Here is a 12112-nt window from a genome sequence, read left to right on the forward strand (position 1 = left end):
AGGAAGGGAAGTCGGTGGACTAAGTGATGTATTTTTAAATATATTGTATTCATTTCAAATGACGTATGTTCATTACAATTAAAATGTAACATTACTAAAATACTTAAAATTCTCTTTTTGCTTTGGAATTTGGGGGAATGGAAATTGGTTTGTTGGCCCAACTATAGCTTTTTCATAATCAATGGAACTTAAGTAAAGTCTGAATTAAGCAGATGACTGAAATGTCTTCCTTTCACTTATTCCTGACACGGCGACAACCCTCTATTGACTTAGCCCAGCTCCATGACATCAAAGACAAACAGGGCAAAAAGGAGGACCTATTTTTTTTCTTTTCCTATTCAACTACCCCTTCGCTAAACAAATTTCCTTCTTTGAAAACAAATTTTTTAGTTTTCAACAGGAAGTATAAGGCAAGCTTCTTAACTAAATCAAAGCATCCCAGAATTTCCTTTCGCCAGCTGGCTTTGAAAAATGGGACCTTCAAAGTTTTATCGACACCAAAAAAAAAATCAGCCACCCACTCAGTGCAACCAGAAACCTCTGAGGGTGACCAGAGAAAACTCCCTACTCCCAGACTAGACCACCAACCACAGCGTAACAATAAATTGAAATTCTAGAGAAGATTAATGTTTCAGAGGTCAAATGATACCATTTTAAAGTGTTTCACCCTTCAAAATGGAAACTAAAAATTTAAATCAAAAAACTTATTTCTTTTTCTTTTCTTTTTTTTTTTTTTTTTTTTTGTCCTGTGGACAATGATACTGATTACTGGGAGAAACAACAGCTGAAGAAAATGACAGACTGCTACTCGTGAAAGAAAAAATATGCTTGATGATGGGGAAGTCAATAAAAAAATACGTTGAAATTGATCAAAGCAATGGGCTACTTCACATGATATTTCCCATGCATTGTCCCAAAACACGACAGAGTGAGACAGTGTTTGTCAAAATCAGAACGATGTTCTTCACGCCCTAATGAATTCTGCCATATACCAACCGTGCTAATGACCTTCTCTTGTTAACAAGTAAAGGGGACTCCTGATGCCTGATGTATCAATTTGGGGATACTTCTTTTTTCTTTTCAGAATTTTTAATTTCTTTTCTCAGAAAACTCAATAGGTATCCTTTTTGCCTGGCCCAATAAAATTATTGTAAAGAAGTAAGAAATTAAAATCTTTTCAAATAATACGAGTGCCAATTTCCATCATTTTCATGTGAAAAAAGTCATAAAGGGACAAAAATGCCAGGATCATAATAAGCCCATTATAATTGCTTGGTTCAATATTTCTTACGGTACCAAAAACGCTCTAGGGAATTTAGCCCACATTTATGCTTATGGTGAAAAAGAAACTGTTCTAAAGTCCGTTGTATTCTGTTTCCTCAAACGACAGGACTGGGTAGCTTCTAGTTCAAATCAGAAAATAAGAAAGTTGTGCCCTCGCCGCTAACCCATAAAATCCTAGCTACTACTAAGAGTAACAAATGATTGACTTGCCATTTTTTTAAAAGACCATGAAAATTTGCCATCTGTAAAGAGGAACTAAGAGGCACACGTGGAAATTCAAGAACGTACCAAGTGTTCGCAGTAAAACAAACTGCATTCCCAGCGCAAAAGGTCTCTCCTCATCTTCTACTGACCTACGGTGAAGACAAAGAAAGAAATGTCTTATAACATTGGCCTCAAGAAAACAAACATCAAATCAAGCCTGCTTAGTACAGAGCCAGACAGCAAGAGCGGCTGTGCCAAAATATTTATTTCCTAGAATTTATTAACAGCAGCCAAACAAGACTGCTGAGGTAGCTAGATTGGTGAATGAGTTCTCCCCATTGAAGACTCAAAGAAGTCCTGATTAACTCTGTTTCTGGGTAAATACTGGTGGAGGGCCAAAGGTTCATGGTTGAAGGGGGACAATCAGCTCTGAGCTTCTAAAATCAGTTCTTTGAGGGACACCTGGGTAGTTCAGTGGGTTAAGCTTCTGCCTTTGGCTCAGGTCATGATCTCAGGGTCCTGGGATGGAGCCCCCCGCATCGGGCTCTCTGCTCAGAGGGGAGCCTGCTTTCCCCTCTCTCTGCCTGCCTGCCTCTCTGCCTCCTTGTTACCTCCGTCTGTCAAATAAATACATGAAATCTTTTTTAATAAATAAATAAATAAATAAAATCAGTTCCGTGAAAAAATAGATATAATAATTTATCCTAACTACTGCATTCTTTTTTTTCCTATTTGCCTACACTTTCCAGAGGGCAGGTGTGTCGACTGAAAGTTACTGTCGTAATTTCTCAAGGGAAAGTAGAGAGGAGAGAACTTAAAGAAAGAAGTAGAGTCCCAAGAAAGGTTGCAAAACAAGTCAACATTAGAAAAAGAGCAAACCCCTCCCACCACCTTGTGTTTTTCTTCTTTTCCCAAAACATATGCTCCAAGTAATTCCTATATGGCAGGAAGACTGGATTCTATTGATCTGTAATTAGCAAAAATTAAAGGGCTCTTTTTCTGAAATTTTGGGTTAGAAGCCAGCTGGTGATTTGCCATGACATGGGCAGCCCTGATCTGGGTTATTTAACATCTCTTGCAGAATTAAAGTTTAAAGAATGAGATTATTCAGGATTCATTTTTTAAAATGATGAAGTGCCTGATCTTTTCTGTGCTATACACGTTGAGTTCTAGGTAAAGCATGTCCACTTCCCCAGGACCCACGCACCTGCCATCTTCTCCCCTTATCTTCCTTATCTTTTCCTAGCAATTTGCCCCATGCTGCACACACCATGGTCAGTCTGTATCTGTTATTGGAGGAATTGAGAGATTCAACCAACGGGCTTTCCCACCCAGTGCTGTTATCATACATCTAACTCAGCATCCCATAAAGAAAAGAAGCCAAAATGTGCAGAAGCAGCAGCAAACAGCCCAACTGTCCTGCTAAGAATGACATCCCAGCAAGTATGACCACCGGGTGCCCAGCACTGGGGGGTGCTGAGAAGCCAGGGCAGAGGTAAAGGGAGAATGAGGACTGATTTCCTTTCATCCTCACTCCGTTGCACTGCCTCCGCTGGTCCCCTGAAGCTGCTTCTGGGGGCATGCGTTTCCTTCGCCATGCTGTCCCCTTCCCTCCTTTGCCCACGGCAGCTTTTACTGCAAATGCCAACACACTGATCTGAATGGGTCCGTGTCAACATTTTTAACAGGACTTCCATTAAAGCAATGCCTGTGTTCTCTTATAAGCAAAAAACCACAAACAGGATACCTAATAAAACATAGCATGAACAGCTGGAAAATGACATCTCCCAGTCTGTCCTTTCCTTGTTTCAACTCCAAAACTTTATATGATCGTAAAATTCACGAAATCTGCATTTTGAACCGCAGGCCCACTGATCCTGGAGGCACTACCTACCTACCAGGTTGGAGATAATACTCTTCGCTGTATGCGAGACTTCGAGACTTCGCCAAAAGACTTCCTGCCCCGTCTGGAGTCAGGCTCCTTGTGGCTAACATGGTGACACCTTTCAGCTCCTGAACTTGAACCATTTAGGGCACCGACTTCAGGAACCAAAAGCACCCCAAAGAAGTTTCACTAAACTGCAAACCTAGAACCCATCTGAATAAAGAACATTCTGGGGTATGAAACGTTACAACCTTCCATTCCCTTCCTGATGTGGGAAAGCACTTCTCTTAATAAATTCAACAAGCAAAGGTCTGAGTGCTTCCCCGTACAATCTAATTCTGCTTTCCTCTCCACCTTACCACACCAGTCCCAGCTTGGAACGTGTCCTCTGGCCATTCTCAGCGCATACCCCTGCCCCCCCCCCCCCCCCCCCGCCACCAGGCAAGCAGAGTGCTATTCTCACCTGAGTGTCACTATGATGGCTGATGGTTGGGCACATGCTGTGATGAAGGTGACAATGAAGAGAAAAATTAAGAACGGGATAAGGGTATTGCAGGCTCGTTTGCACTTCCCGGACACAGCATAGCCGTTCTCGTTGAGATAGGTTTTGACAATAACCACACGGAGCTGACCGCGCTGTCCCACCGTGGGTGGAGTGATCACTTGCCGGCTTTGGACACAGGTGCATTCTGTGTAATTCCTTATCTAAGGGATAGCAAAGATGGGTTGTGAGCCAACCTAAAGCATAGGAAAATTAGGACAAAGTCAAATGCTCTAAAATAGCTCTAGTATTTAAGGATGGGTAATATTTGCTGAGCAAAATAAGTCAAACAGAGAGAGATTATTATCATATGGCCTCACTCATATGTAGAACATGAGAAGCACAACAGAGGCTCATAGGGGAAGGGAGGGAAAGCTGAATGGGAAGAAATCAGAGAGGGAGACAAGCCATGAGAGACCCTTAACTCTAGGAAACAAACCGAGGGTTGCTGGAGGGAGGTGGGTAGAGGCCGAAGGGGTAATTGGGAGGTGGGCAAGTGATATGATGAGCACTGGGTATCACACCCAACTGCTGGGTCACTGAACTCTGCGTCGGAAACTAATGTTGTACTCTATGTTGGCTAACTGAATTTAAATTTTAAAAAATATGCATAATATTTTTAACTGAAAATACAGCCTCCTTGCTAACAGTAATGATCTAAAGTGTGCATCCAACAGTGTCTGCTGGCCAAATTGTAAACTTTTATAAGGAGCTTTCAGCACTCTGTTCCACAGCGTTCACATTCCATATGCTCATTTTGGTCACAACTATATCCTGCTCCCACTGCTGTGCAATTCTTGGGCTGTCTGATTAGAGAAGCCCCTCAAAAACCGGAACCAAGCTTTCTGTTTACTTGTGCCCACCAGAGCCCCTGGCATCAGCCTGGACACTGCGCAGGACCTAATGTAAATATTTGTTAAATAAATGCAGAGAACACGCGATGCAGCCGTGATGACTCCAAGGCCAAGACCAGGGAACATATCACTGTCTGTTTCGTTTGAAAAAAGGTAATTCAAGGACCTAAAAAGGTATTTCAAATAAAAGCAACCAAGGAATCTTTCTGCCTCTTACGTTGTTTGTACAACAAAAACAAAACAAAACAAAACAAAAAACAGACATCAGCTTGAGCTCACTGTCACTGTGAGCTCTCAGCCACTTAGAGAAGCAGTAGCAACAAATATGAGAATGGGATGCCATTTGGCCATCTGTGCTCCAGGGACTGCTGGCCTCTTTTTAAGAATGAGGACTGTGCCTTAGAGGACTCCCTCGTTCACTCCCAGGGAAGGACTTAGCCACTGAGAACAGATCTTGTTTTCTCTTCCAACTTGGCACTCACCAATTATATAATGGGGAGCCAGCAACAGGATTTCTCCATTTATCAGTACAGCTTAAAACTCAGAAATCAAATATGACAAACCCAAAACATACAGTCAATGGTCTAATCCCTTAACACCTACACAACACAAGTCAATGCACCTTAACTTTTTAATTAAAGCAGCCTCCTACAATCTGTTCTTATGCAAAGAATGAAATCAGGCTCAGTAAAGAAATGAGTAGAATATGAAAACCTCCCACAGTATTATAGCCTATTTATAATTCACAGGGAAGGGAATTCTCAAAATAGCCTATTCTTGAACGGACAGAAATATCTTTACTCTGAAAGTGAAAGAAAGAAAGAAAGAAAGAGAAAGAAACTTAGAACTCATATTCTATGAAAAATGGCCATTGCCCATCTTTACAGACTCTGATCAGAGAAGGTGCTCGCCTATTCTCTTGTGCCAGCACCAAATGTGGTCATCTTGACCTTCAAACGCATCGCAAGGGCCCTGGCAGAGTAAGAAATGAGAGGCCTAGCATTCAACCTTATCACGTTTCACTGAGTTGGCACAGAATGTGAAGTGGGAGAGGGATGATGTGGAAATAAGTCACTGTACCCACATGCTCCCTTCATCCCTGGAAAAAAGAAAATGATAGCATTGCATAATTTTCTTTCCTCTGGCTTCTTGTCAAGATGTATTTTGTAGGTTATTTGAAATTTCTTGAAAAGAGGAATGGAAGCCACGTGTTAGTCCATGCATCCTAACATGTCCTTGTCACAGGATGTTGGATCAACAACAGTACAGGAACTTGCGAAAAATACTCACCCCAGTACTAAGATTACCACTGTTAACACAGCCAGCCAGACAAGGGTTAAAGTATGTAATTCCATCTGATCCGCAGACTGGCTCATACTCGTGTATCTTACAACCACAATTAACATTGCAGCTTCCTGTCAGGTTCCTGTGAGGCATGGTGAGAGAAGGTCTAGAGAGGAAAAAGCAGGTCATGAGCAACATTTACCAAAATAAAACTCTAAAGAAAGTTCTGGACGTTAAGTATTTTGTCCATTTTAGAGAAGCTAGTCTCATTAAATCAAAGCTGTGGTATTGTAAAGTAACCACCTTGGATAATTATCATTTAGTATCATTTTAAACAAAGCACCAAAAGAAGTTTCAATTTTCTGGTACCATAAAATTAAGACTTCTGTATCACATTCTGTATCATGCCTCAATTCTGCCTTCCATCTTGGTGCCACAGATCTGGGCTCAGCTGTTCTAACCCCTGTATAACTACTCGCTTGTTGTGGACATTAAGCTCTCTGTCTGAACAAGCCCAGGCCTCGATTTCTTTAACTATAAAAGAGAGGAAACACTTTCCTTTGCCAGATCAATAACACCATTAGGAGGGCACAAGCAAAAATCCATCCATCACAGTTGTTCGACACAGGTTGCTCTGACCAAAAACTTGAATTATTCTGGAAGAAATTATCAAAGAAAGACGTGGGACTCTAGAAATTGAGTCATAAGTGATTTTCAAAGAAGAATGGGAATCACATCACTAGTTTTGATTCAAACAACCAGAGAGGAATGAATGATTCAGTCCTTCCTTTAGAATGCCCAGATGTGGATTCCCAGTCAAAGTGGTAGGTTTTGTTTTCTCATAGGATCATGATGTCTGATCCAAAGAAATGATACAATATGAAAAGTTCCAATACAACCGATCTAGGCAACAAATATAAAGGACAGGAGGAGCAAGTAAGGATACAGGGCTGGGGAGAGAAGTATTAGAAAATGCTGTGGAAGAGCAGAGGCAGGCAGGGACCCAGGAGGGACCCATGGAAGAATGGAAGGGGTTCTCCAGTGACCTCTTTCCTTGTCTTCTATGACCACTATTTTTGTCACTGATGAAATACTGTTCCCCAAACCAATAGCAGATCCATCATTCGTCCACCCATCCAACAATATTCTAGAATGTCTCTTACATGCCAGAACTTACCTTTAATGCCTATGTTGAGTAACCACTCCTCGTCCCAACTCTGTGTGTTAGTCACACACGGAGTGTGTTACACTGAGTCACACAAAGAGTGTGTTACTCTGCTAACACAGAGTATGTTACACGCATAAAGCATTATTTGTTCAAAGGTGTCTCTCCTGTGTCCTCTTTTACACGTTGATAACCGAGTCCTCAAATTTTAATTAAAGGAAAAAATTCATAGCCGTATTCAAACCTTATCAAGAGGGTCATCTGGGTGACTCAGTTGGTTAGGTGTCTATCTTTGGCTCAGGTCATGATCCCAGGGTCCTGGGAGTGAGTCCCACATAGGGCTCTCTGCTCACAGAGAGCCTGCTTCCTGCAATCCTTCTCCCTCTGCTCCCCTGCTCCTGTTCTCTCTCTCTATCATAAATAAATAAATAAACAAATAAATAAATAAATAAATAAATAAATAAAATATTTTTAAAAACTTATGAAGAAAGGCTTCTAAAGAGGCAAAGTGAAATAAACTGTTCTTCATTTATGTGACTCTCAGAAGAAATTTTGTCATACAACTTTGATGATTATGCCCACAAACTCTTGGATTCATATTATTTTGTCATATGCTTTTAAAAATATGTGACTCTGACCTTCTCCTCGTTCATGCTCTCTCTCACTGTCTCTCTCTCAAGTAAATAAATAAAATCTTAAAAAAAAAAAATGTGATTCTAGGCCAGTAATTCTCCACAGAGGCAATCTTGTTCCCTAGGGGACATTTTTGGTTGTCACAACTAAAGGAGTGTTAATCACTGGGTAGGGGCCAGAGATGCTTCTAGACGTGCTCCAATACACAGAACCACCCCACACCACCCCCACATACAACAACCCTGATGACTACATTGGTGCCCTCATGTACAATTTAAACCCCCACACAACCCCCGCATGACTCCCATTGCCCGAGTCTTAGTGGTCTTGAGGATGAGGTAAGAAAGCCTATTTGAGACCTACTACTACATCCCACAAATGACTAAATGGAGGTCCAGAGAGGCCAAATGATTCACTTCAATGTTGATTAGTGCTGTCTTAACTGGTACCATATGAAAAGTGTTCTGTGTCCATTACTGTTCTCTTTGCTAGTTCTTCAAGAGCTACATTGCAAGCCATGACCAAATAAAAGGGGTTTTATATGTCTGCGTGCTTCGTCACTAAAAATGACAGGCTCCAAATCCATGCATTATAATTCTCACTATTGCTATTAAGAAGTTATAAGGAATTTCTTATTAAGAGCATGATTCATATTCATTTATGACCACCACAAGCTTCCAAACACCTCTCTTTCATGGATATATCCACTCAAGAGAAAGGAATCTAGGAGAATATAAACAGATGCTCAAAACCCACTGATGACAGGAAGCAAAAGCTTTCCTGAGTTCCAGAAACAGAGGCCCAGTCCCAGGTCACGTTGGGTATGTTTGCTTTTCTCATGAGAACATGATGTCTGAAATAAAGAAATGATCCAATAAGGCTCTAAGAAAATCAAAACAGGCAACAAACATAAATAGCAGTGAAAAGAAGTGGGCATTCATGAGAAAGTCATTAGGGGAAAAGGCCAGAGTGGCACAAAAAAAGGAAAGATACCAACATGGTTAAGACTCTACACAGTGCAGATTTTACAAAAGAAATACATTTTAAAGAGTAATAATGTCTTGTTTGACTATCACTCATTTTCCAGAAAACAGGCTGGGCTATAATAAGGATTTAAGTGTGTAAACATGAATAACACTAAACAACCGCTCATTAGCCTGAAGGGAACCCACCACGGGAGGACAAATGCACAAGGGCCGGGGGACACCACACCTCCACTGTGCAAAGGGACTGTGCATCACATTTCCGATAACTAAAGCATTTCTGACAAGTTAGCTTTACAAGTAAAAGGCTTCTGGCAGCTCAGAGGCAAGGTAAGTGTTCATTTCCAAGTGAAGAAAAAGGCTTCACAGGGATGCCTGGGTGGCTCAGTCAGTTAGTTAGATGTCTGCCTTCAGCTCAAGCCATGATCCCAGGACTCTGGGATCGAGTCCCTCATCAGGCTCCCTGCTCAGACAGGAGTCTGCTTCTCCTTCTGCCTGTTGCTCCCCCTGCTTGTGTGTCCTCTCTCCCTCTTTGACAAATAAATAAATAAAATCTCAAAAACGCGTGTGAGAGAGAGAGAGAAAATAGAAAAAGTCTTCACTAAGTGAAGTGGATCAACAAACACCCGCAGGGTCCAAGATGCAAGCCTGAGAGTCACACATGAGATCTTACCTGTAAAAATCACAGAATTACAGAACTAGACAGATGGGAGCAGTCTCTGAGATCATCGAGTACCACTTGTTGGTTTTAAAGAAAAAGAAACTACAAGAGATGTAACGACATGCCCACCATCATTGAGGCTTCAAGAAAACCAGCCACAGGGAGACCAAGTGAACAAAAAAGGGAAAATGAGCAAGTTTGTCACTCAGTCTTTATCAAATCAATTGCTTGAGGATCAGCATTTATTTAAAGTAATATAGTAATATATAAAAATCAAACAGATCATGGTTTAACATAACGTCCACCATGGGGCCATCACAGATGTGTAAGTAAGGACACAGTTGCTCTCAAATTTATCTCTCTGTCTCTGTCTCAATCCCTCTCTCTCTCACTAGTGTGGGCACACACAAACACACACACAAAGTATGTCAAATCACTCCACCACAAGACCTAAAGAATACTTGGACCTCCCCATCTGACATATTTCTACAGGTCACTGCAAGTCAAAGAGGAGCCCCCTAACCATCTTTCTGCCTCCCCTTAAGTGTATTCCTATTAAGAAACTTGACAAGTGGGCATCCATGCATCTTATGCTCAAGTCACATGGATTAGAAGAATATGATTCATGTATCAAATACTCTTTTAGCACAATATACTAATCCCCAAGAAAAAATTGATATCTTTCTCATAATATCTTAATCGCTATCAATTTATCTCAACCTTCAAGAAGATTTCAATTAGAATGTTTCCTTTTGATTCCACTTAATTTTTGGCTTCATATTAAAATGCTTCCCTGGCTAAAAATAGCTGTTCAATTTCAGGTTTGTAATTATTATTATTATCATCATAATCAAAGTTATCATTTAAAACTAACATTTACATAGCCCTATTTTTACTCCAGGAATTGTGTACCAAGATCTCTATATAAATTACCTCATTTATTCCTCATGAGAATTAAAATCATTATGACTGCGCCTTCATCTTTTAGATGAGGAAATTGAATACTGGAGAGGATAGATACTGTCAAAGTTCACAAAGCTAGTAAGAGCCAAAAACAGATCGAATCATATACATATAACCTGCAGCTTTTTGTTTGTTTATTGTGTTTTTCCTTTTCTTTCTTCTCTTTTTTTTTGGGGGGGGGGTGGTGCCTAAAGGGGAGAGGGAGAGAGAGAATCTCTAGAAGGCTCAGCACAGAGTCTGATGCAGCGCTCGATCTCACAACCCTGAGATCATGGCCTGAGCCATATCAAGAGGCGGACGCTTAACCCACTGAGCCACCCAGTGCCCCTTCCTGCAGTTGGAATTAGGAAGTGTGTTTGGCTTCACCTGTGTGTCTGTATTTCATACGGGCATGTCAGAATCATCTCAGAGCTGTAAGAGTGAGGATTTACTGTGAACACTGTGGCTTAAGTAAGACTTTATATCAACACATTGCATAATGTGAATTCCTTGCTCTTTACCTTTTCTTCAAGTAATTTTTTTAAAAATGGAGTTAAATCTGATTTCCATGTACAGAATTGTTCAACGGTACCAAGTCTTGATAAATCATTTAATAATGCTCACTTTATTATCTTTCATTTATCAAGTGTCATCTCTTTGAACTTAAAACTAAGATCTATTATATCATCTTCTGGTTGAAATTACTTCAGACTTGAATTATTGGGCCAGAACTTTTCCAAAGATGATTTCTTGAGCTGTGAGGTGACAAGGAAGCATTTTCTCAGTTTCCTGTGTTTGGCAGTGACTGTTGGATGAAGAGATCCACCAAGTTCAACCAAGTCCAAAATCTCAGAGGTAGGGACTTTTCCCTGAAGTTACTTCTCTCAATATAGTTTTATTGAGCCAAAGTGCTAAGACTACAGAAATTCAATAGAACCTGCTAATTCAGACCTTTGTTGCAACTTTTCCCAAATGCATTTCATCCTCTTTGTCATCACTCCTGCTTCTGCCATATGGTGTATGTAGGCAGTGCTCTACTACCAGCTCTCCAGATACCTAGCATGTCTGGCCAATCGCTTCTAAACTCTCTAACGAGACCATTCATCTCCTGTGTCTGTGTCATACTGTGTCTCACGGACAGTTTAACCCACTAGAGTTTTCTCCTTTTATTTAAAGCTTTGGGTGCCACTCAAGACCTCTTATTTATTATAGAATATTTAGAATATAGGATTCTAATATATATAATCAAAATAAGAATTAGAATTTAAAAACAGAATGTATTTAGAATATAGGCTGTTTAGAATATAGAACTATTATAGAATATATATTACATATAATGATATATTTATTATTATAGACATTATTAATTTTAAAAGAAATTCCTGAAGGGGCGCCTGGGTGGCTCAGTGGGTTAAGCCACTGCCTTTGGCTCAGGTCATGATCCCAGGGTCCTGGGAGTGAGTCCCGTATCAGGCTTTCTGCTGCACGGGGAGCCTGCTTCCTCCTTTCTCTCTCTGCCTGCCTCTCTGCCTACTTGTGATCTCTCTCTGTCAAATAAATAAATAAATTCTTTAAAAAAAAAATTTCCTGAAAAAATGTTCCATGCTCCTGGATTGGAAGAATAAATATTGTGAAAATGTCTATGCTACCTAACGCAATCTACACATTTAATGCAA

General features: G+C 40.5%; 1 protein-coding gene across 3 annotated transcripts in view; it reads right to left on the bottom strand.

Annotated features, from left to right (window-relative positions):
- Nucleotides 1-12112, bottom strand: part of SLCO5A1 (solute carrier organic anion transporter family member 5A1) — a 136788-nt gene that overhangs the window by 1916 nt on the left and 122760 nt on the right. For 2 of the 3 annotated variants that reach the window (XM_059392873.1, XM_059392872.1), the window contains 3 exons: nt 6059-6218; nt 3837-4078; nt 1573-1637 (listed from right to left, as the gene is read on the bottom strand). In XM_059392873.1, the coding sequence (XP_059248856.1) occupies nt 1573-1637; nt 3837-4078; nt 6059-6218 (467 nt within the window). The remainder of the gene's footprint in view (nt 1-1572; nt 1638-3836; nt 4079-6058; nt 6219-12112) is intronic. The other variant, XM_059392874.1, reaches the window with a different exon arrangement.

Source organism: Mustela nigripes, chromosome 3 (assembly GCF_022355385.1).
Source record: "Mustela nigripes isolate SB6536 chromosome 3, MUSNIG.SB6536, whole genome shotgun sequence".
In the NCBI taxonomy this organism is placed as follows: Eukaryota; Metazoa; Chordata; class Mammalia; order Carnivora; family Mustelidae; genus Mustela; species Mustela nigripes.